Genomic DNA, 26,734 nt, shown 5'->3' on the forward strand with positions numbered 1-26,734 from the left:
CAAGGGGACAGGGAGGGAAAAAAAATTCAATGAATTTACTACCAAGTTCATCAAATGACACTTGTTTATTTTGGATGGCTACAAGTGGTGGAGTGTCTGCAACACTGCCTGCCCAGAAACAACCCACTGGGGACCCCCTTGCTTCAAAACCAGAGCAAACAGGGAGCCGGCTGCCAATAAGCCCCCAGAGGGCAGGACCCCTTGGGTATCGCCTGGCAACCCCCCAGCTTTATTGACACACATACACATATAACCTGTCATCCGGGGAGTGATAAATGGTGCAGGGGTCAGCCCTTGGGTCACCGGATACTTATGTTTCCGTGCCGACGGATGATTTCGATTTCTTATTTAAAGGCGAACTGAGCAATTTATGAAGAGTTGCTTTGCACTGTGGTGTTGCTGCGGGAGTGAAGGGTTAAAAACTGGGACAGAGCCAAAACGGTGGGAGGGGGCCAGGGGTAACCCCTTCACATTCCTACCCTTACACCATGACCACAGCAGGTAACCAGACCTACAGCCTGTTAGCAGGATTTAATAACACTATAAAAATGATTCCTGATGCAAATGTTGATGCAATAATGTCTTCTTCCAACCCCCCCAAAAGATTGATGAAGTTGACAATTTGATGACACTCGGGACTCTTGAGACTGGTATGCCACCTGTGGCAATCCAACCTGTTATGTTGTCAAACTCACACAGGGATTACGACATTTTGCTAAACAAAATTCATGATGTGCATTAAACGAGACAGAAACTGCTTTTGCACAATGCAACTTCTTCAGTAAACCTAATGGATCTTGAGAGTTTTTATATGCCTGTTAGGGCCTACAATTAAAAGCATCTGTGCTACAAGAATGAAAGATCAAGGATTGTGTGACACAGGTATGGAGAGGCTGTCATTTTCAATTGGCCACATAAAAAAAATGAGGTAGAAATGATATTTGGCCTGTATTACTTGCTACCTGGTAACGCCGACAGCTGGACCAAAGGGCAACTGATCTTTTTACATGGCATGTACATGTACAGTGTACTTTCCAAGCACAGTAACACACTGAAAGCAGACTGCTGCACTCAACAACGGTCCCAACACAACAAACTGCAGTGAGCACTCTGGCCCGGTTTTTTGTTCCCAGGGCTCTTTCTGCCCCCTCCATTTCTGTGTTCCCAAAGTTATCTTGTAATTATCAGAGGGGGGTACATAGTGCAGGCTGCTCTGTCAACATCGGTATCTGATATCTAACTGCTAGCTCTGCTGGTTCACACCAGGCCTGACAACTTTATTGCCCTGGCTCCTATTTTCAAGCATGATTAATCTTCTGTCAATTTTTTTTTTCTGAGAAGTGAAGGAGGGACACTTATAGGCCTGGAATGGAGTGCTAGGAAAGCATTCACTCAACAGATACAGTCATTTTTTCTTTCTGTCTCCCCCCCCTTCCCAAGCCAGACGGAGAAGGAGCCTTATCAGTTTTAGAGCTGAATTTTCATTACAGAATATAAAAGAAATGTTGGATTTTAAGAACTATTGTGTGTGACTTCAGGGCAGCTCTGATTCTAAATCTATGTACCCAGGATCAGATTATCATGCACAATTTATTCACAAGTCCCAACATGGGACGATATCTGGGACGTGTCTCTGAAGTCAAATAAATACCATAATGTTGACTTCAGCTTCGTATTAGAACATTTGCATTGCCCTATAAAGTCAACCTGCACATTCTCTTGTCAAAACCAGAGACAGTTCAGCTTTCAGCCTCATGGTACGTGGGACCACGGTGGGGCACAGGTGCACTACACTTTTCCACAGTTCCATAAGTGTGAGCATGATCACTAATTTATCTTCAAACAAACTTGATGAGCGGTACAGATGGCCTGCCAAGTGTTTATGGGGGGGTGTTGTTTTGAATGTGGGGACATCAATTTCTGCAGCTGGGTGAGTTACCAAATATTTAAGAACAAGTGGAACTTTGTCAGCAGCAGTCCTCGTTATGTATGCCATCTTGAAAACAGTCGGCAATTGAAAGGGACCTGGAAAACATAATGAGTATGGTCACAGTTAAACACATGTCACGATCCCAATAGGATGCAAACAGGCCACTTTTCAACTGACAGTGAATTTTGCAGCTGTACATTTTACATATAACACAGCACAATGTGCGGAACAAAACCAGTACGATATGCAGGGTACAACATGGACCATGCAGTAAAACCTCAACGGTCTCCTTCCCAAGAGTCCATTATTAAAAACCTCATGCGAAGTTATGCTTTGCAGTGTTTAACCTCATAATCTCTGGCCAACAAAGATTCAAATCTATAAACTGTCTCTTCGCTTAATGGAATCTCACCTCGTTCATGTACATGTACTTGCCCGTCTGGCCATCAATATTTTACAACCTCTGGGCTACCTCCTACAGTAGCTCCAAAGAACCAGACCTCACAGTCACTGACCTGCGAAGTTCATGTTTTAGAGCCTCCGATTACCTTCTTGGCTCTGTGGAGCAAAAGCTCACTATTTGCAGGCTGCAACTCAACAATTCATAGCCTGAGACGACATTCCTTGCCCCCCCAAACCTCACAATCCACCAGACAGCAAATCAGTGATTCACAGCCTCAGATTGTATGCTTACTCCTGGAGGGCCCAAACCTTGTACCTGCCAGCCCTACATCCCCCCCCCTAGCCAATGATTCACAGCCCAGAGCACCTGCGCCCAATCCACATCTCAAATCAGAGCTCCATCAGATCCTGGTGAAATCCGACAGAGGAAATCTGCTGCGAGTTGTTACATCTTATCCAACTCCGTAAAGAAGAAAAAAAAAACCTAAAATAAGATGGAGAGGAAAAAAAAAAGAAAGTCTGGCCAGGCAATTTGGGACTTGCAGAGGCCAAATTGATTCCACCTGGCAAACGAGGCACTTGGGAGCTAATGTCATCAACTGAATTGTCCCGAGACTACCCTAAACCTGATCCTGCCATATGGAGCGGTAATTTAGAAATCCTGTTTCAGAAATGCGTCGCGGCTGCCCACAATGCCTCCTGTTGACGATGGAAGCATAATTTGCTCTGAATGTGCAGGAAACCGAATGATCTATGAATGACAAAGTGAATTTGTACAGTTGTCGGGATGCATTCCGAGTTAACCCTTTTGATGGCAAATCAGAGCATGCTTGCAGAAATTTGTGTCAGCTAGTGAAAGTATGGTAAAGGTGAGTGCAGTACGACAAGTTATGGAACTTAAAACAAAACAAAAAGGCACATTACCAAGCCTAAACAATCAGTACTCAGTGTTTGAAATTGAGCTCAGGTTATTCCATGTATGTATTTCATCTTGAAAGTACTTTGCTATTAAGAAGCCCAACTGTTACGTTGTGAAGGACAAATACAAGTGTAGGTGGTGTCAGCATACTGGACAAAACATCCCGCTTCAAAGGCGAGGGGGCCCCGTGCCATTATCGGAGCAAATCTCTCCGATCAGGTAATATGCACTAACACGATTACTCTGACAAATCCACTTTCCTCGCAGATCAATATAAGCTTGCCATCAGCAATCTTGATAAACGGCCTGGCACGACAGGGAAAACATGAGCATTCTTGGGCTTCAAAAATCGATGCCAAGTGTAATTTCACTCCGGGAATTCCACTTCATTGTATGGACACTGGACCTTTTCTGTATTTGGGTCTAATGAAAGATACTCAAAAAGTAATCAAAGTTTTTAAAATTTCTCAAGAAATTTTTTTACTACCATGCTGGCTTTATCACTATTAAAATCATGGAAATGTTTCAACTTTCCGGGTTCAAAGCAATGAAACTAAACGGACACGAACATCAACTTGAATGCATGCTCTATTTTTTTTAAAGATCGGAGTCTTGATGATTTTGGTCTCCAGTACTTTACAAGTTACAACATCCCCCCCCCTCAAGATAATGTCCAATCCCCAAGCATTAGGGTGGGAGGCGATTGTGGGAGATTAGGCAAATGCGCCGCGCACGGAGGGGCCACAGCATCGCGAGCGATGGCCGATATCGTGTTACACGGGCAGGCAATCTCGGGGAGCTCTTCACTAGGATTAGTTGGCCGCTTACTCCGGCATTTGGTCAGAAAGAAGGGGGGGGGAAGAACTTGGTCCTGAGCTGTCGGGGACTTAAGTGAGAAGAGCGCCGGTAATTGCTTCCTCATGACGGCTGGCTATCAGCAGTGATATTCACATATCAATTATCAACACGTACTGATATTTGTCACAAACTATTGCATTGTTTAGTGCACATACACTCTGCATCAAGGAAGCTGATCTTCCGACCTGCAGGAGTGCATGTACCGGTACCCTCCTTCATCTCAGAGAGAGAGTGGGGCAACAATTGAACACCACTGGTACTCTGCAGCCAGTGGCCATGGGAATGTGCTACAAACTTCCCACATTTACCGGTGTGTATTCTGTATCACTTGCACACAAACACCTACGCCTTGGTGGGTCCCAGATGGGGGGGGGAAATTTGGGGGGGTTTAGGAATTTCTCGACCGAGTTGAATGTGTAGGGACACAAATTTGTCTCCATAATGAACGTCCCAACAATAACTACTGTTCAACATGTGCTTAGTCACACAACTACCGTACCAGTATGAACACACGAGCGGAGTGTCCCCGCCCCTCAAGGGAAATATACATGTACAGTACTGCTTACATGTCACGGCTTGGGAAGAAAAGCTGGCATACCGTTTCACTTGTGAAACCCATTACAGAAACATGGAAGATGCTATTAATGACAATCTCGCACATGGAGAAAGGCCTGAAATGGTCTATTTGCATGACTTTGCTTGGACGAGTAACAATCCTGTTACCTTCTTACGAGAATGATTTTAACTGGGCAGCTTTGGGTAAGTTAAATCATTGACAAACTGTCAATCAACGGGAGCTTTTGACTGGTAACGTAAGCATGAAATATACAATGCATCACAGGAAAATTTGGTTAACGAATTGTTACTGATCGAACCTGCCCTTGCTGGTGAACCAAGAGCAAAATTTTCACGGAAAGTTTTTAAGTCCAGATCCTCTTCTAGCAGCACAAGAACAACATGACAAGAGAATGACTGAAGTTTACCCATCCTGACACTCACCATGACCAGGGAGCAACACTGCCTTGTGCACTGTGGACTCACTCAGCCCTCTGCTCCTCAAATCTAATTGTCCATCCTGAAGTGACCTCAAAATCTCCGGCAAACCCCCCCTCCCTTCTCAGAGCAAGGACTAGCAGAGAAAAAAACCCATCCTCCTCTAATGGGGGGCTTTGTCGATCACTACAACAGATAAAGAGGGCATCTCGCGGAGCTGTAACTCCAAGCTACCCGGGCAAGAGAACTGATGAAGGATATCAAGAAAGTGGGGGGGGGGTTGCGGGCTGGTATTAAGGACGAGGCTTGAGGAATCAATTTCTCCTTATCGTTATCTTGGACTCTCAGAGGGGAAGTGGTCATTTCTACGATGAGCCGTGGTAGGAATTAAGGAGCACCTGCTCTTGAGGGTTTGGCAAATCCTTGCACTGCAATAACGCAGTCCAGAGGGTTCCACATCTGCCTTTCCAGCTTTTAATTTTTCGCGATGTCTCTTTGCTAACAGATACCTGTAGCAGTTCACATGCATTTTACCTCATCAAGTGAAACCTGGGATTTTTCCCAAGGACTGTAAAATAAACACTCCCTCCAGTGAATTATGTGTACTTTGTTCAAAACATGTTTCAGGAATACAGGCTCCAGAAAACAAAGCTTTCTGCAAAATGTGGCTTTTCCACACAACAACGGGAACCACACTGTACAGATTCTCACGCTAAGCGACGTGTATCTATTCATGTACTGCAGGCTCTTCTTCCAGATATACACATGCACTCAGAGTGTGTACATGTACTTTACAACCCCGCCAATGTAATTTTGCCTCTCCACATTTGAAAAGGTATACATATGTGTGTGTGTGGGGGGAGAAGGGTGTCAAACAATAAAAGCACAGAAACTCAGCAACAGTCTGGTGCACAGCTCACAATGGTGTGTAAACAACCCAACACCTGTCATGTCCCAGCCTCTCCCTTCTTCACTTCTCTCACCGCCCGATGATGAATGAGGCAGCTGGCATATGTCCCTCTAGTTCCCCCCCCCTTCTTTCATGTTCCTGGGTATCACAGATCAGTGAGAGCTCTTTCCCAGCAAACAAGGGCCCTCCTTGTCTTTTGTTCCCTGTCATGCCTCCTGTGTTTCCTCTCGAGTCCCCTCCCCAACACATGAGCGCATGCCAAGAGCCTAAAATGTGTATTTACAACATGTCACCACGTCTGTCCACTGCCACAATGTATCTATAGACATCAATGAGAAATTAATAATCGCTCTGTCAATCACGGGACCATTTCATTACTCCCGCCAAGAAAGTATTTAAAAACCTGTTTAATATCATATTACATGGTGATTTTTAATGATATTCAATTTCCCTTTTCTCACTGATGAACAATTTCCAGGGCAGTGTTTGGGTTGAGTTACTGCAGTTGTACTTTCTCTCATCTTACATTTCCCACTCGATCATAAAAAAAGTTCTCAAGATCACTCTAGAACCCCCCCCCACTTACAAGTTCTGCCTTCTGTCTAGATGACCCTCTTGAAATCTGATCAGTTGCTGCCAATCAAGCAACCATTTTTTCCAGGCCAAAAATCTGTTGCTGTTTTTTTGCAAACAGGAAGCTGGATTTGTAAGGAGCCCTCAGTAAAGGGCTGAGTTACGATTCCTGGGGTCGGTAGCAGTTTTGAACTGGAATGGAATGGAGAAGGCTCTTTAATTTTCCGGAGGATGTTTTGTAGAACGCTTTCAGAAAGAGAGGACTGTCAACATAAAGGCAAGACACTGCTTTGCTACAGCATCGATCATACTACAAATGTCTGTATCGAGACGTTATGCACTGAAAGTCCAACTGCATGAACAATGCATCTTGTATTTGTTACCATGAACAAAGCACTGTTAAAGCCCTTTTTAAAAAAGTGCCACCCCAACATGAGAGTTGCGAATGCATGAGCTGCTGAAGAAATTCCATTGAGTAGATTGCAAACAGCAGAAAAAACCGCACTCAGCACAGTGTTTGGAAAAATAGAATACAAATACGAATACAAATAAAAAGAGGCATATTGAGATTTTGGATTGGTTAATTGATTGGTTATTGAAGAGTGGACATAAGATCCTACTCAGCCCAAGACATACAACGAGATAAAAAGAGGCATATTGAGATTTTGGATTGGTTAATTGATTGGTTATTGAAGAGTGGACATAAGATCCTACTCAGCCCAAGACATACAACGAGATAAAAAGAGGCATATTGAGATTTTGGATTGGTTATTTGAGAGTGGACATAAGGTCCTACTTGGCCGGAGACATACAACGAGATAAAAACTGGCATATTGAGATTTTGGATTGGTTACTTGATTAGTTATTGGAGAGTGGACATAAGATCCTACTCAGCCTAAGACATACGAGATAAAAAGAGGCATATTGAGATTTTGGATTGGTTATTTGAGAGTGGACATAAGGTCCTACTTGGCTGAAGACATACAACGAGATAAAAAGTGGCATATTGAGATTTTGGATTGGTTACTTGATTGGTTATTGGAGAGTGGACATAAGATCCTACTCAGCCTAAGACATACCGTGAGGTATGTCTTCTGAAGGCTGAGTTGGACCTTATGTCCAGTCTCCAATAAATGCATAAAAAGTGGCATAGAGAGAGATTTTGGATTGGTCAATCGATTGGTTACTTTTGGTTAAGATACAAAAGTAAGTTTATATATATCTTGAACGAGGCATGCGGCTTTAACCTGAATGCACTGACAGGCGAATCTCTTGTTGGCAGTTTTCAGCCATAGTGCAACAGGGTCAGGAGTACTCCGCCAGTCAGCTGCAAAATTGATACCTTGGGCTGGGGCCCTCTCGCCTTGCCATTCCTTGGGTGGGTATTTGGAAAAAGCATAAGTGTCTCCAGCAAGAGGGATTGGGGATACGACACGGCCACAATCTACAGTGAGCCAGGAGGGTTCCCATGTGGGGGGGGGAATGAATTCGTCCCGGCTTGGGGGGAGGGGAGGAGGGGAAGGGGAGGTAATCAGACATAAACTGGAATCAAGGTTCCCTCTGGGTGTCCATCTTTTGGAACTGCTGTTAGAGACAGCCCCGAAATATGGCCAAAGGCAGGTTGTCGGGCATGATTTTCCTTTCAAAAACAAAAACCCTGTGATTCCGAGGAGAGGATAAAGAACAACTCCATCAGTACACATGTATTTGAAACCAACTACTTCAAAAAAAAAAAGAATCCCAAGTTGGGTTTCGAACCCTCAACCTTGTTATGCAGCAGCTCATTCTACTGAGCTACTGTGATAATGTTGAGCAAAACTTGCATTTCGGGATTCTGAGCTGGCAACACATCCAACACAGATTCCCATAAAAAGGTTTGAGGGAGGGCATCTGTTTTTCTCACACTGAAGGAATTACACACATGTATTCTGATGTCATGAGCTCCAGCCATAAAATGTACATGGCAATGATAGGTCTTAAAGAGCACCTCTGAGGAAAACATACTTTTTTTCTGATTTTATCTGTTCAAACAGATGTGGAAGCACCCAAATCGAACGCAGTGTAATTTGTCTTCAGAGCTCAACTACAACAAGCTAAAAAGGACTTTTTTTTCTGTTCATGCCAAGATGCGAATTCTGAATGTAGATTTGGAGAAAAGAGAGAAAACGAGGGGAACCCTTGCCCTGTGTTTGCAGTGGATAAACCATTGTGCATGCCACGCAATCTACATTCAGAATTGCACCTTGGCACGAACAGAATAAAGCCCTTTTAAGCAAGCTTGCTGCGTTCAATTTGGATGCTTCCATATTTAGTTGAAGAGATAAAATCAGAGAAAACATGTTTTCCTAAGATGTGCTCTTTAAGATGAGCTCAATACACATGTAGTCAATGCGCTGATAGTACATGTACATAAGCTCAATGCACATGTCAATGCGCTGATAGTACATGCACATAAGCTCAATGCACATGTAGTCAATGTGCTGATAGTACATGTACATGAGCTAAATGCACATGTACATGTAGTCAATGTGCTGATAGTACATGTACATGTACATGAGCTCAATGCACATGAGCTCAATACACATGTAGTCAATGCGCTGATAGTACATGTACATGTATCTGAGCACACTGGCCTTTATTGCGGGTTCTTCTAAGGTTAACTCGGACAAGGATTTGTCAGTGACAGTTGAGTTTATTTCAACTAAAAATATGATAACTGCAAATTACAAAAACAGCTAATTCCACGCATCACTGTGAGGGTGCATATTCCCTTGTAAAACAACAGTGTCAAAGTTTCTATGTGTGTCTTTTCCAATCCTGAATAAATCCTCCCTAAATGGTCCTGGTGGATTAAGAATGCTCTGGGATCTTGAGGGGGTGACAAACCATCCCTAACGATGAAAGACAAAAACTGTAGCCGGGTGGGTGGGGGAGGTTTTAAATGCGGGTCGCTTGGGTCCTTCCCCTTGAAGTCAACCCAGCATTGATGGCATCACGGCTCACCACACCTCTGATTATCATCCTCGTCCGTCACGCCAGATTCTGCAATTCTGACTTTCCGGCGTCAGGAAGCTTCAATGCGGCAGGCTTCATTTCCCCCTTTGTGTTTTCCCTTACAATCGGGCGTAATTACGTGCTGACCCACGGGGAGGGGGGGCTTCGCCGCCTGTCAGCGATTGAGCATCTAGTAAGGTTTCCTCTCTGCAACCTGACCCCCACCCCTTGGAGAGAAAGAAATGTTTCCAACAACTACCAACCCCCCCCACAAAAAAATGACACACCAATGCCAGTTTCAAGAGGGCCTGACTAATCAGGATGGTAAAATTATGAGAAAGGGACGACAGACGGAATTACATATGATAAAACCACCAACATTCATAAAAAACATACTTTCTGTGAGAATGTCAAGCTTCAATTAAGATTTATGTCGGTCAGGAATGCGGCTTGCAGGGTGTTCAGTATGGGATTTGCACAGGGATTGGAAGGTGGAAAAGCACAGATGTGGGAAGACGGAAGACGGGGTCAGGCCAACTTTGGAAAATCTTCCCATCTGATTCAAGCCGACTATGGGCAACAAAATGAAGGAATCCCTCCTTTTTGACAGCCGCTCGTCTGCATAACATGCGTACGAAAGCAAAAACATCCAAAGACATGACCCAACAACCACAGTGTATACCCATTAACAAGCCATTCTACGTCTGCCCCACTGACTGTTCGGCAGTACCAGCACCAATGCACTATAGGCCCTACTGTCATACTTGGGTTTCACATTTATGGGAGGTTCATCATTGCATTGGCATTATCCGTCGACTTGCTTCCGATCTGGAGCAACGTTGCTCTGCTTTCTGGGGCATGACAAATGACCTGCACGCTCAATTATGTTGCGTGGGATCCCTCCTCCTATCCCCCCATGCATGCCTGGCACCGCACACAGCCCAGAACCAAAACAAGGCGAAACGTTACGCCTCGTGTCACAACCAATTTGTACCGTTTAGGTTCGACTCCCTTTCTGCTACGAGCTCCTCGGGAGGTAAACAACTCCGCCTTTTCACTGCCACAAATCTTAACAAAAATAGCACACTGAATCATCATCAGCCCAAACGGAAAGTTGCATTTTACAACTGCACAGTTTTTTTTTTTTAAAGGTCATGTATACATATTAAGGAAGAACATGCGCGTGGATTTCACCGAGCGTGGCACTTCCCTTGTTTATAGTTTACACTTTCTTCCCCGGGGACTTTTTCCATCTCTCTCTTTTTCTTTTCTTTTTCTGCCTTCCATTGGGCCCCCTCCTGTCGGCTCCCATAAAACAAATCTGTTTTCACTGGCTAACCCCTTGCTTTTACATCCATAAACACCCCAGGGTACAATCAATAGCGCTGGGGAATTATGACTAGATGCGCCGCAAATTATTGCTGCTGCCCCGGCAAGGAAAATTGCCCCCTCCGCTAAGAAAATAACCTGCCGAGATTATGATATTGGGAGAACGGGGCTCCATGGGGCGCCAAGGAGAGACGGGGAGAGAGCGTGAGGAAGAAAAAAGAGAGATGCAGAAGGGGAGAAGGACGGGGGGGGGGGAAATGGCCCACCCTAGGGAAGATTCAATCAATGCACCAAATTACCCCCACGCCAAATCAGCAGAGATGAGAAATTGCCTCTACCAAGTTATTTTTTCCCCTCTCCGTTGTCCGTGCCACAAAGACAGAAAGAAAGGAACTACAGGAGACAACCAAAAAAAAAAAAAGCCCGGGAGTGTGAATTGAAGTAACAGTGTGTGGCTTCCTGCTCTGCCTTAGGACAGTAATGGAGGGAAAGAGGAACGAGCAAGCATATGTGCACACCTCCGGCAAGCCTGCCAATTGTCCTGGTTGCAAATCTATTAGTAAATGGGGGGTTACAAAAAAAATATGAATTTTAACCTTACTTCATTCAGCATGCGAAGTATTTTTAATGCAAATTCTGAAAGATTGATAGATGGATAATTTTAAATTTAGCTTTAAACCAACTAGAGTTTGAAATGAACTAACACTGTCATTCATATTGCTTAATAAGTTGGTGGCAATAAATTCAACCTTGCTTCTTCGAGAGGTGATGAACTTTTTAAGGCAAATTCGAAAAGATCAATGGATGGACTTTTTAAAACCAACCAAACTTTGAAATAATCTCATCAATTTTATCATCTATATTGCTGTGTTATGCATTTCCCCATTTGTAAACACTGTTCTGTTTTTTTTACGCTGTAACTGACAACCCCTCTTAAAAACCAGAAACATAAAAAAATAAAAGTTGATGCGCTAAGTGACAAGGTTTATGAACGTACATTGTGACATGTTTAAATTACATAGTTAAGTTACAGACAACTATTTCAAAAACCAGAGCTTTCCAGTTTTCTTTTTCGAATGGGGGGGGTTTCGAAAAATGCAATTTACCAGACAGCTGGAAACCTGCAATGCAAATGCATGATTTATCCCCGCAGGCCTTAGACTAGGGCCTTGCCACGTTATGTCACACGCCCAATTGGAAATGCGCATGCTGTTTTTCCACGGTGGCTGGGAGTTACAATTACAGTGATAAATTGGAATAATGCATGTCGCCCACTCCAGGCCCCGCACAACGACTTGTTAAGGGACTCCTTCAAGGTTTCAACGATACACGCACCAAGTAGATTTCTCTTTTTTGTCCTCTCCTCAAGCCCACGAGTGCTCTCCAGCAGTGGGACCACAGGAAAAAAAAAATGACAGGCGGAAAAAAAAAAAAAAAATGGGATTGCATTTCTCATTAGAAAAACATTGTAAGTGCTAATCACGTCTAGGTACGATAACAGTGGCGTGACATTACAGGGTGAAGCACCAATTTCGCGGCGATATCGCGAGTGTGAAATTACAGTCTTTCAGTGCCGGCGCTCTCACGGTGTGTCCGCCTAACAACAATTTATTCCCGCCATCACATACCAAAGGTGATTGTGTTGCCTCCCAAGAAGCAGCAGCAGTGTTATATCCTGAATGAGTGCGAGGCATTCTGTTCTTTTTCTGTGCCACTGTTCATGTCCAGAATAGTGCTACAAAATTACCATGTGCAATGCTCACATGTATACCTGGTCCTAATTTTCAAAAAGGGATGCGCCTGTCGGAAAAAAAATCACTCTATGCTAATTAACTGGTGCTCAGTTTCAAGTGCACGTTCATGTTAAGCCTTATTTCAGAAAGTTCAAAGACAGTCTACGTTTTGAAGATGACGCATACAAATTAAAATTTGGACGTTCTAATGAAAACCATATCTACACAAAAAGCAGCATGCAGCCTAAAACTAATCAATTAAAACAAAACTGGATGGTAAAATTTCTTTGCTTCCACTAGAACTTCAAATGGGATTTGAAGCAAATTTCCACAGGATTTCATTCCTGATATAGCCTGCATGCACACAACATAAACAAGTGCATGTACACGTGCAATGGTAATGTACGTGTACATCAAATTTTGAATGTTCCAAGAAGGTGGTGAGTATCATGAAAACTAATGCAACTGGCTTCTTTTACTGCGTTTTCTATCACATGTATATTGCACATGTCCATTGCACATGTCCATTGCACATGTACATTCAAATGTACACTGCACATGTACATTCAAATGTACACTGTACGTATTTTTGTTGGCTTTTGTATATACCTGACTACAGGTTAGGCTGGCTTGGAAGTTTTTGTATGCATGGCAAAGAAGAACACGGTTACAATTTCTTTTCAAGGACAATTAAAACAGTGCAATAAGTGGAACAATCTTGAGGTTACATTTCCAACTTCTTTGGGTGACTTTATAGAAAACAGATGTTTCTTTAGATATGAGGGCTTTCTGGGGGGTGAACCCAGACAAGCTTTCTTGTACTGGGTACTTCAGTATTAACAGTTAAGCAGCATAGACATCAGTACATGTATATGTGCACTTACCGAAAGCTGTCGGCTGCAACCGATGGCTTTACACACTCCAGGTCTTAACCCCTACAATCACTTCACGCCGTGGTAATAAAAAAAAAACGGTCCCTCTGCGAAATGCTGGGCACAGAGCTCCAACGGTCTTCTCGCCGTCTACCACCGAGACTGAGTGAGCTACATGTACATGAGCGAGACGGGCTACTCAAACAAACAGCCTCCTTGCAATTGACATAGCTAACAATTATCAACTCGTCACGCTGACACACACACACAGGCATGCACAAAAGGGGGGGGGATTGAAAACCTGTCACTGACATCTCTTGTAAAAGGGCTAACACTGATAAAGCCTCAACCAGCCAGCAGGGCCGATAACTTACATGTACACAGCTCAATTCCCATCCAGTTACCATCAAAGACAGCATTTATTAAATTGTTATCACTGACCAAAGACCACCAAAAAATCCGTCAATTTATTCCTTTCTTTCTTTTTTTTTTTTACGGTTATCAAGTGTAGGTCTCGGGCCTTCAATGGAGCAAGACCTTATCATGGCGAAAGAGCACGAGTGAAGTGTTGATAAATTGGTGGGTTATTTGTTGGCAGGGGCCTGTAATGTAACGCAGACTGTTGACTCGACATGATGAATTCGGAGATAGCGTCGGGCTGCGAGTCCCGAGCACTGACATTGGCAATTCGCCTAGCAACGGCACCGTCAGAGAAAAACAGAGGGAGACAGAAACCCAACAGGGGAAATGAAACAGAAGTGTCGGGGCAAAGACACGGTTGGTTTGTTAAAAGGCTCGCTCACATGCCCTTGATGACAATATTGATTTGATGGCCACTTGGTGGAAGCCGTTTGTGGGCAAGTCGGCGGCAACAACTACTGATAACAGACATCTCCACAGCCCTGCAAGCTCCCATTTCTACATCAGCAGGACAACTGACCTTTCAGAGGCTTCTTCAACAGTCGAGGAAAATAGGCCGCAAATTTTCAAAGTGGCCATATTATAGGTACTGCTATCACACACAACCCTGTGGTTATATCAAATTAACAGGTGGAACTGAAAGAAGAGACAACCTGACAAAACTGCAACCACACCTACAATTCTATTTGGGGGAGAACACACACGTGCCCAGCACCGCCACGCTTGCTAACTAAAACTCTTGATGGAGGCCGTACATTACCTGTACACTGTACGCGACATTGCAGATTTCTCCATATCATATTTCCAACTTCGAAACCACTCACAAAAAAACTGTGTTGCCACAGAGAATTCACACAGAAGTTTTGACACAGTTTGGAGCTAAGAAGGTCTCCGATCATTGGTTACACTATTCATAATGTATAGCCCGAGGCAGAATTGAATATATGACACGCCACCTTAATCCCGGCACATTATCCTCCGTGTATTATTATTTTTCCTGGCAAAGGGTTGGAAAGACCTCCGGTCGCCCTCAACGAGGCCACTTCGCACGTACACCGATAATAACTTATTTATTGCATCCCCGGCGCTTGATAACTTAATCTAACAACAAACATATCAAATCACCCGGCCACTTCAGGCCAGGGGAGCACGCAAAGTACACTGTTCCCCCTAGTGTAACACAATGACAACAGAGCGGGTCATCTCCTCCCTATCCACCACACACACACACACATGCACTGTATACATGCACAACCGAAAATGATGATTACGGCCGACTGCCTGAAATTGCAATCTGTCACCGGGAACCCAGACAGGCTGAGTGGCGTTATGAGAGAGAGAGAGAGCGAGAGAGATGTCAATTTGACATTAGCGATATCGTGTACTTGAACTTGGCAAGGGAGGGCTCCCGAGCAGCTTCTGTCTGATGTTACCTGCTTAGCGGATTCAGCAGTAATCGCATCGAGGATTTCATTTGTCAAGTCAAAGTAATTGCCAGATGTTGTTTTCTCCATTGGACCTACATGATTCAGACAACAGATGAAGCATTCACATCTATCACGTCCAATAAACAGGGACAAAAACTGCCTTTCAGAGAACAGAATCCCATGAGAGTAAGAAACGCACCCTGGTTTGGGGGACAGATAATTAAAAATTGTCGACTGCTCTGACTAGGGAAAAGGCAAATTTCCACACCCTGGAAACACATGGCAAATGAGGCACATGGGTACTTTGCATCTAGGTGGCAAAGAAAAAATTCCCACGACAACCAGAGTCGAATTTATCAAGTTTAACACCTCAATGTTTTGGCCCATAACAGGGTCAGGGGAATTAAATTTTTTTCTTTTTGCAAACACTGAATATGATTTTAACACATCCCGAAGGGTCTGAGACAGGTTTACGAGGAATGTTCCATTCTTTTTCCCTACTTCACAAGGTGGGGCTGGGGGGGTGGAGTCAGGGAAGTATGGCTGTATTAAAAGGTGACTGATGGTGAGGAGGGAGGAGTGGTCAAGGTTATTTGTGACACAAACTAACCACATACATGTCAATAGGGTAATCCCTTCCCAAAAAAGGAAAACATAGAACAGATATTATGTACATGTATATATCAGAGTATATGGCTATTTAGAATTTCTCTTGGATTGCCAGTAGCTTGCACCCCTAGGTGTTACTATGATGCAATTGATCTCCAAAGTCCCCAACAGTTGTTACAAAAATGACATCTAGGATATAGCCACATACCGTCAATCAGCAAGATCCTGTCACACCACACAGTGGCTCCTATCAGAAGGGGGGGGCAGGGTAATGCCAACTCTGTCGGTTCAATTTCGGGAGCCGGGTCAAATCTGCTAACCTCCCCAGAGACAGTCGAGTGCCGCGGCTTGTCGCGTCCAGTGTTTCATGGTAACACAAGCACCTCCAGGAGTACGGGGGACCCCTATCTGCCTGTGTCATTCGCAGCGGGGGGGGGAAGACAATTTATCTCCAGAGATGAAGAGAAAGCTAAGAAGTGGGGGGGGGAGGGTTGGAATGGTGGGAGAGTCTATAAAAAAAAAGGCACTCCAGAATTGGCGGGTAGCGAGGAGACAAGACGACAGCTCCAATCCAGACACATTTCTGAAGCAGACCGAAGGGTGGCAATATCAACATTTATCGTTCTCTTGCGAACGGGGAGAAAAAACATCTCTTGGAAGCAACACTGGGATGTCAGACCAGCCAGGATTTGGGCAGTGCTCGCTTCAGACAGACTGATGACTGTGAAAGCAGGGGAATATTCGACTTCAAAGTCATCATCCCCAACAATCTGCAGAAGTGACTCACCCCGATCTGAGACGAATCAATCTTGCGATGGCAACTCTTAAGTTTTGCAACTGTCAAATGTGCAAGAAAAAAAAAATTGACATTTTGACAAGAAAGTATTTCTGAAAGAGACGGATCGGTTGGTAAATACTTCAGGCAGGACAGGCCCCTTGAATTTTCCACAAAGACTAACGTAAATTATGAGTGCATGTAGTGCCAAAATGACGCAGCCTATTGATGTTTAACTTGTCAATGCATCATCTGTATTAAAATAAACTGAGCCCTGTGTGGAGAGCATTCTAACGATACAAAGTACATGGGTTCATTCTGTGTAAACAGTATTCAGCAAAATAATTTCCAGCTGTTTCTGGTCTGATTACACAAGGTAAAAAAACAAACCATTTTAAACTGACTTTTAATGTGAGCAATATATTTGGCATGGACACCCAGGGTTTCGCTGTACAACTCAGGATTCCTTCCATCCACCACTCTGACCACTCTCCACCACTCTCACCCCTGATTTCCTCCACTCCTCACCCAGTTCCAGTTACCCCCACCCCAGTCCCAATTGCATCCCCACCCCACACAGCTACAGCCCATACCCTGCTATTTCCGAGTACACCCAGTGCATGTACTCAGCATTCCTCTCATGCAATTTTCAAAAAAAAAAAAAAGACCAGGATGAAGGATCCCTTGGTCCCCTTCCAACCAAACAGAGTGATTGAGCTGTAATCCCTGGGCCACTAATCTACCCGTCAATAGCATTGTTGAGGAGCAGCTTAATCAATCTCCCCAAACAATCAGATCAATGGAGACTGGCCCTGTCGAGAAGGTTGTAATGTGAGGGCTATTTATCAGAGCTAGATTGATGAGGATTGCTGCAATCAATGGGTAACAAAAAAGCACACACTCTCTCATGTTCATTGAAACTGCAGGAGATGCCCTTCAAATCTGATATGGCCTGCCACCATGTTTTTTCTCCCCAGCTGTGAGATTGGGAGATAAAGAGAAAACATCCAGTAGTGGGACTGCAAACGACAGGGAAATAGAGGGTTTGCATGGCTGCCATCTTGCAGGCAGGCCAGTGCTTTTGGTTCCAAAATATGCACAAAGGAGGTTTCCCTGTGAAACAAAAGAAATGCCCTGAAGATGGCCACACGCAAAGCCTCTATACTGTACCTTTTAACAGTTAAATGAGCCATGAGTTCTATCCCTGATTATAATGTGAATCTTGCATTTTGTTTGGCTAGTTTTATTGTTTGTTAGGATTGTTGACTTGTTTGTTTTTAAGGACACAAATTTTGCAAATGTTAAGCAATCTTTGTTCTTTAAATATATTTTAAAATGCCGGCAAGGGTGAGATTGTTGCATTACTTTCCGAGAAGGGAAGTTAAAACCGGGAGAAATTTAAACTCCTCGGGTTTCAGTCAATATGGTTGCAACTCTCAAAGCTTACATACATGTACATGTACAAGACCGCATTTCTAAGTTTGGCTCTTAAAAAAAAAAAGAACTTTTCGGGGCTAATCCTGAAGGTGAAGTTAGCCTTAGAAAAGTGCAATTTCTGCAGACAAATGCAATAAAAATTCCTGAAGAAAATGTACACCTTGTGGAATGTACTAGTATTTCTCCTGTAACCTGCTCTTTGATATCACCCCCCCCCCACTGTCACATCAGAGCCTCACTCCGTTTGCCACTTTCCCGCTCGGCAACATTTGCCATTCCGATCTTTCGCAGACGTCGTCGTTCTGATTGACGATCAAATACCTCCTCTGTCCACGGACTGGGGTTCCGTAATTAAAACCCGTGTCGGGTGTCTGCGGTAGTAAAGATTTCTTTTCTTCCTCTCCTACCTTGCTTTTTCGGGGGGGGGGGGGGGAATTGAGGTAGGGGTTCTCAGATTGACACTGGGCAAACCTGAGAGGAGTTGACTTGAATGAAAAAATCCATGACAGACATATCAATACCTTGCTACCCCGGTAACTGCAGTTCTAAGAACCGAATTCATGACAAAAAGTGATCGAAAATACGACGCATTGTGAAAAAAAGTTATTTCAATATATAAGTGAACATCACATTTTAAAGTTACAAATGTCAGGTGATGATCAGTATCATTCCTTTCACGTAATAATTCATACTATTTCAAATGTCAAATTTCAAGAAGTTTAGGTATGTATTTCAACATTACGGCTCTAGACACCAAATGTATAATCTATTAATTTCTTTGAATCTGCGACACTTTTTCGCATCCTTGGGCTTTCGCCTTCCAAGGGAATTATTTTGGCCACACCAATCTTGTACTTCCTGTGAAATGGACTAACATGACCAATAGCAGTTAGAACCATCATCATCAATCCCAGAGGGCACTCCTTTGGCACACTTTTCCCATTATCCAAACTGTAGCATGTACGCAACCGATAGAGCCCTTCCCCACTTTTTCAGAGCCACAGCTTTAAGACTTGAGTTACGTTGCGGGGAAGGGGTAGGGTTGGGAGTTCGTGGCTTGAATCCCCCCTTATACAACAGCTCTCCCATTGCCATTCAGATGCTACAATACACTCCAGGAATGTTATTAAGCTTCTCGACGGCTGAGATCTCACCAAACGTGGTTCAAGTGTCCAGCCGAGCGCTTTAATTAAAACACCAACCCCCCCCTTGTTGGAAGACGAGGAATGCCACCCGCGTCGAGTGCCCCTCCACTTCCATGCCTCGCTCTAAGACGTCAGAGGTTGACTCCTTTTTTCTCCTTTTTGTTCTCCTTTCTCCCTTTCCTTCCTGTCAACCCTCCTTCATTTGGCAATGCAAAGGATCCTCTGGCATATTCGAGGAGGTGGTGACTTAATGTTGAGATGCTGGAGAGGCCTTGTGTCAGAGAAGTCGCAATGCCCCATCCGAAAAGTTGAAAACAGCTCGGTCTTTGGACATCGCAACTAATCAGCAAGACATGATTCACCACCTTGACTTTTTCATGCACAGGTATCAATCAGGACAGAGTGTACTCGTTCACCAGATTATAATACTAAGTTTGGATAAGCAATGTTAAGGCATGCATTTGTTGGATGGGAACTTAAGCTACCTAAAAATGACACTGATTCATTCCAAGCTTGGCCAAGCTGAGAAGCTTACTAAACTTCAGAGCATTATCCCTCTTGATTCAAGGTCTTGGACCAAGTCTCAATTCATTTATCACTATGGTGGTCTTAGAAGATGTATTACATCTTCAAGTCAGTCAGTCAGACTTCAACAACACCTGAAGAAATCCCTGCCATCTTATCCTAACGTTGTACATAGGAGATCACATGCCGCTGAGGGATTCCTGCCAGCATGCAGCAAGTGGCCACGCTGCAAAAATAAAATGTCCCAATCCACGTTGCCCAGTAACTAAGAATGTTCTAATCCACGATTACACCAACTTTCAAATTCGTAGAGAATGTGGACATTTATTATGGAGATGTATGACACAAGTAATGAATATTCATATTCCTTCACAGGAATGAATATCATTCGATACCATGTTCCATCTCTCACCTCATAAAATTGTTCCACCTACGGTATTGCACTCATCAACATTCTTTATGTATATGACGATAAGTAGCACCATACACATACCACAAAAAGACTCTGAATTACATGTACACGTAGATTCTCTCCCCCCAAAATGAGAACAGCGAATAACCTGACAAAGGCAATAGAAATGAAACAAAGAACAAAAAAGCCACTGTATTTTTCTTTACAGTATCAACTTTGCAGAAATCTAGAAAAAAATACCTGAGAAAGACACATCACTTCCTGAAAAGATCAGGAAAGATCAATGAAATGATCAAATGAAATGCGTATTCCAATTGTGCGCAGCTCGACCAAAGCAGAGGGGAAGAAAAAAAAACACCTCCAGATTGCTGAAACGGTGACATTGAAACCCCTGCGCTTGTGTCAACAGGAGCTTCTCTGTTCTGTTTTGAGATGGAGTGGAGAGCCTGTCTCCAGGTTTCTGAGAGGTTGGCGAGGAGAGCTATTCAATCTTCAATCATGTTGAGGGTGGGGGTGGAGGGGGGCCGTGAGAGATGAGATTTAAGGAGGACATGAAACACAATTGGGGTTCGGGGGGAGGGGGGGATAGCATCATGGTAGACACGGTCGGCATGAACAATGAATCGGAGGGCGGGTTAATGCAAGGGGGGATTTTTGGACACGTTTGGCTTTGAAAACAATGCAGCGAAATATGACAGACAGGTCAACCATAATTAATTGCCAAGGGGTTCAATACAAATATGTGGTGATGCTAAAAAAAAGATTTGAGAGGATTTTGTGATCTGGAGCTTTTTTGGTTGTTTGGGTATGTTTGGACGTAACATTCATGACAAACAGTTCTAGCATTTCTGACTTTTTTGCCAACGGTGAGACAAGGAAAAAAAAAAGCCATTTTTCTTTGCGCTATTAAACCACCAGTTAATTTAGAACTAGTGTGAATGAATTTCTCCAATCTGATCGCTCCAAAAATCGTGCATGCCTACATAGAACCTACATGTACAATACACCTACAATAATTCTTTTTTAATTGACCTACAAAAGGAAATCAAAAGCCCAGATTTTCTGTATAACTGATGCTGGCAAAACAGTTCGACCAAAAAATTACATACGTGAGTCATTGAAGCCAAAGTTTAACTGCTGATAATATCCAGGAATTGTAAAGACAGCAAAGAAAAAATTTCAATGAATTACAGAATGCCAAACTACGTGTACTGCTTAAAACTCTGTTTTGGCAGTTTCATTTTTAAAATGTCATGTCCACTAACAGCGACAAACAGTGGCCGGCCTTTGTCTTAATTAGGACCAAATTACTTGCGAACGGTTGGGTCAGGAGAAGAAATAAAAGGGCATCGAGCGCTGCGTAAAAAAAGTCATCAATCTCCATCAATCTGTGAAGACTTGTTTAGGGAAGAGTCCTGATAAAGTGGTGATGCGTGCGGCCTTGGGAATATGTACGTGGTCTGTCTCTGCTGAACAACTGTGCCGCAACAAGAAGAGGGAAAAAATGTGGCGATCGTTATAAACGTGATCTTGTGGTTACCTGCCATTTGCACTTGATGGACGACGACAGGAAGTGCACCGATATTACTGTCACATCCAGTCTGGCTGCTAATTGGCCAAAAGGGACGGCATTCCCCAGCTGGCTGCAGTGTGTCGCCAAAGCAACGGCACAGAGAAACGGGTGATGTCGCCCTCTACTGAAAGCTGTGAAATGTCCTTGCTTTGTCCAAAATTTTGAATGTGTAATTTTTTTTTTTCTGTTTGTAGCACAATTGCCAAATGAGTTATGTAATTTTCTTTTCACCATATTATTTCCCTCGGCCTGTATTACATGTACAACAAATGTTTTATGGTAAATGGCTTTTTTTATGACTTCCGAGGACACTGAACGCATTCCAGTTCCTCATAAATTTTAATAGGTACATGTAACTAGGTAGAGTTTACTACCTTGTCATGCAGAGCTGAAAAGACTTAGGCTGCATCCGAATCTCTTGTCTAGAGCTAGGTCTAGATCTTCGCTCCACTGGAATTGCGTGGAGACGCGTAGACAATAGAGCTAGCCATAGCTCTGGAAGCCCATTTCGGACATGGCCTAAGCTTTCCTGATGCTGCCTTTTAAATTTTTCATTTACGGTCCTGATTTGAAGTTGGAGTTAATTAGTAACACTTTTTTCTATAGCTGCAAGAACCTCCCAAAGCACATGAACATTATGCACATTGGTCAGAACCTTCGAAGTTTCTTGAAACTGTGACAACACTGACATGATTTCACACACAGTCAAGTTCATATTCAGGATTAAAAAGCAGCAATTTCCAAGATCATGCGGTTGGTGTTGATATTTCTCTAACAAAAGAGCTGAAAATATCGTAATGGACTTTAATGACTGGGTCATTTTGAGCAGCATGCGGTTCCACTCACTGAATGTAAAAAATGTAAAACTCTACACGTATATCCTGTTTTATTTTCATGATCGACAACAAAATAATGTGTTGTAAAATCCACATCTTCTCCTCTTGGAGATAACTTCCCACAGACAATGCACCATGTCGTTCAATTTGCGCCTGACAGAGAAGACCCCGCTGCAATTAAACAAAAATTACACCAAGCGCACCGTTATGCACGCCTGACTGGACTTGCACAGTTATGTTGAAAGCAGTCCGACTTCATTATCCCAACCACAAGTCTCCCACCCTTTGTAGTGAAGATGGACACATCATGACACAAGAGGGCGACAAACGGATTTCTGCAAACACAAGGGACATACCCGGCCCCAGGTGGAGGTGCAGACGCACAATAATACAGGATACCTCCCAGACAAAGCAGCTTATAGGAGGTTGTAACTACCGTTTGAAAGTTACTGAAAGCCAGTTTTAAATTCCAGCAGTTTGACTATTTCAAGGTGCAAATCTGTATGAGCGCAATGTATATACATGTACCTTCTTGAGTCCAGCACGGGACAGGGAAAAGCAGAGTGACCTACCTTTTTACGGTACGGCCTCTTGCGCTTGCTGCGGTCCGTGTTGGTACTGTCCTCTAGACTCTGTCTGGACTTCTTGCTATCCTTAGTCTTGCCATCATTCTGCTAACATCACAAGAAGGGAAAAGAAGTAAACTGTAGAATGCTTCTCACAAATAAATCTTACAAATTTAACAAGCTACAACTTGAATAAGGGTTCGTCAGAGAATACTTTGACTGCTGGCAGAATTAGAAACCAATGCTGTGGTGGCATCAATTCAAGTTTGGTGATGGGTTTTCAATTTTTCTTTGACAAATGGGACTCGTACAACATACCAGGTGGGAGCTCACCTCAAGTTTGGGTATGCAAATTGACAAGTCAAAGGTCAGGCCCTGTAGCTTTTGTTGGGGTCTGAGGGAACGGGAAGCAGCAGATAATTTCCTGCCCAACTGTTTTAATGCACCTGTTTTCCTCAAACTTGATTCAAAACAGGAATGAAATGAAAACACATCAATTTTGATTCCATCTCAGTTGTGATGATCAATAGATTTGGGAATGTTCATCAAATTGACTATCGAAACATCGAACAAGCCACTGCTCAATTCACAATTCTTGTTCTGAATTCCCCCCACCTTTTGAAGCGACAGTTCCTGCCAAAAATATCCCCCTACCAAATTCATCAACACTCAAAGCTTATCCAAATGATACCAAAGGAAATCGATCCCATTTTTTTTCCCATCCCTTGTCAAATTGAGGTCAAGCACAAAAGGCAGGCTTATGCCACTTACAGCAGTGGCAGCATAGCAACCCAAAATATATTTGTCTGAAATGGGACACTGGGGCGTGTCAGGCTGGAGAGCCCAGCAGAACCAAAAAAACACAAATCATCAAGCCCCAACATCAGTCCCTGATGTCAAGCACGTGTATTTAACAGCTTTAAACTGTAGCACCTGGTAGCAATGCCAGACACCGACTCCCAAGTTTCCAACCCCCTTATCAGGAACACAGTAAATAGGGGTTGTCCTGGGTCAGCAAATTATCAGCTTTAATATCTGTGATAAATGGGCCTGACCTACATTATACAACAATCAGAGTGATAAGCCAGACTGTAAGTAGGCACTTGGGGCCAACCAACACCTCAACAAGAGTTAAAAAAAAAAAAACAGAGACACACAAAAACATTTGTGTCCTGGGGAGAAAATGTAGGGCTATGGGCTGTGTGCAGATTAGCAGCTAAGCGTTCCTGCCAGAATTTTTTGTTTCTGGAAGGTGGAGGGTGGGTCAGCAATGGGAATAATGACTCTACCAGATGACAAATGGCCAGGTCCTGGAAGTACTGGCTCCCTGGGACAACACTGGATAACCACTCTGGTTTGTGACATGGTCCTCAGGGTGAAAAGGAAGAATGGTCTCTCACTTGAAAGTTTGACCAGACAGCAGGCAGCCCCTCTGCTAAATTACCCTTCCAGAATTGGTTTTGTTACAATGACTTTCCTCGAAAGAAAAGCTGGGCAATTCCCCTGCAATCGCTGCAATGGTTAGAAACACTGCTGTCTTGAAATGCAACAGTCACAGCTCTAGGGGGCAGTGTTCAAGAAAGCATTTTCAAATTTATCATTTTTGAGGGCCTGACTTTTGGAGAATTTGGGGGAAATCAATACATTTAGAAGTGTGAAATGTCGAAAAGAAAATCTTTTAAAATCATATTCATAAACTCCTATGAGAGTTTAACCCTTTCTATTGGTTGAGAGCTCATCATGTGACCAGTCTTAAACAGCTGCTAATACACTAATTGGCTCATGCACTATGCACTACATACATGCGAAGTGCACACCACTACTCAACTACTCCTAAGGGACTTTCACAATACACGAATTCTCCGGGGATTTCCTGGGAAATCGCCCGGGGAATTTTGGTCGGTCTGTTCACACTACCAAAGAAATTCCTGGGGAAAAACAGTTTTCCCTGCCAAATATTTAACTAGTTAGGAGGGCACAAAGCATGGACATTTGATGGTATATGCACGAAGGCAAGGTTACAACTTGAGGTAAAATGATGACTTCAGTCTCAGGCTATCACTGTTTCATAAAAATTAAGTTTTTAGGACAAAGGTTCTCGAAAAATACCCGTCCAAGTACTTTCTGAGTACTTTTCTCCTTAAAACTTCAAGTTTACAAAACCGGGAGTGTTTGAAATTCTACCTTTGTGCACAATACCATCAGTGCCTATGTACTCCAGCTTTGATTCCTGTTACTCAGTTCAATATTTGGCAGAGAACCTTGGTTATTGAACTCAGTACTCGAAAACTACTCAAAGTTGAGTTACAGATCTATAACACTGCTCAATAATGTACTGAATTAACATTGGTATTGAAGCTATGGGGGACCTCATTCTGGAAGACAGGCACACATGTAAAGTACAGTCATTTTATACAACACATCAAATCATTCCACTTCACTCTGTACACACAGAGTTAACTTCTCATAATTTTGTCACCACAATCTGAAATTGCATTTATGCCCCAGGCTCCCAGACCAGGAACGCTAACAATCCTCTGTGTAACAGGAGGTGCCCACTAAATTATCAACTGCCCTCTGTAAATCACCCCACCAAGGCCAGGAGAATTGCTGCAACTGTGCCATAAAAGTACTGAAAGGGCCCCAAGCCAGGGCAGGTAATTATCAGGTCATGAAACCCAAATGTTTATGCCATGGTTTGACAGTGTCACTGACTGATGTGTTTTCTGACAATGCTTATTCCTACAAAGCTAAATAAACACTACACCACCCACAGAGGAATGCCAGTATCTTTAAAAGATCTTATCCTTAAAATAAAAAAACAAAATAGAGAGTGTTGTAATTAATGTGTAAAACTGTATTTGACTGTCACCAAACATTGACTAACAGTGCTAGAACCTTCCAAACATTGACTGAAACTGCTAGAACCTTCCAAACATTGACTGATGCTGCTAGAACCTTCCAAACATTGATTGACACTGCTAGAACCTTCCAAACACTGACTGACGCTGCTAGAACCTTCCAAACATTGACTGACGCTGCTAGAACCTTCCAAACATTGACTGACGCTGCTAGAACCTTTCACACATTGACTGAAACTGCTAGAACCTTCCACACATTGAATGACGCTGCTAGAACCTTCCTGTATTATTGAAATGTTTCTAATCTTTAAATATATTGCCAGGGTGTTGTCATTAATGTTTAAACACTGTATCCAAATGCAACCAAACTTTAACTGATACCATGACAAACCTTCTTGTACCCTCCATCTACTAAAACCACAACAGGAAGCTAATGACACATACACTGCAGCTGGTGCTTCTGCATCTATTCACCGTTTGAACAAAGAGGCAAAAATAAATTTCTCCCTGCTGCATTAAAGTAAATTTTCAAGGAAACCACATTTGAAGTAGGTCACTCTTTTATACACAGAATTTGTATAGATTAACTGAGTAGCTGATTAATTTAATACACTGTGCGACGGCATATGCCTCAA

General features: G+C 43.2%; 1 protein-coding gene across 6 annotated transcripts in view; it reads right to left on the reverse strand.

Moving 5' to 3' along the window:
• LOC110986281 (uncharacterized) overlaps positions 1–26,734 on the reverse strand; it is a 191,933-nt gene that overhangs the window by 117,228 nt on the left and 47,971 nt on the right. For 3 of the 6 annotated variants that reach the window (XM_087141349.1, XM_087141350.1, XM_087141347.1), the window contains exon 2: positions 23,245–23,346. In XM_087141349.1, coding sequence (XP_086997475.1) covers positions 23,245–23,346 — 102 coding nt within the window. Of the gene's footprint in view, positions 1–13,525; positions 13,903–14,693; positions 15,101–23,244; positions 23,347–26,734 lie in introns of those variants that run through there. The other 3 variants (XM_087141348.1, XM_087141353.1, XM_087141351.1) reach the window with 3 other exon arrangements.

Source organism: Acanthaster planci, linkage group LG09 (genome assembly GCF_054643075.1).
Source record: "Acanthaster planci isolate LZ-2023a linkage group LG09, COTS_SCS, whole genome shotgun sequence".
Taxonomy (NCBI): Eukaryota; Metazoa; Echinodermata; class Asteroidea; order Valvatida; family Acanthasteridae; genus Acanthaster; species Acanthaster planci.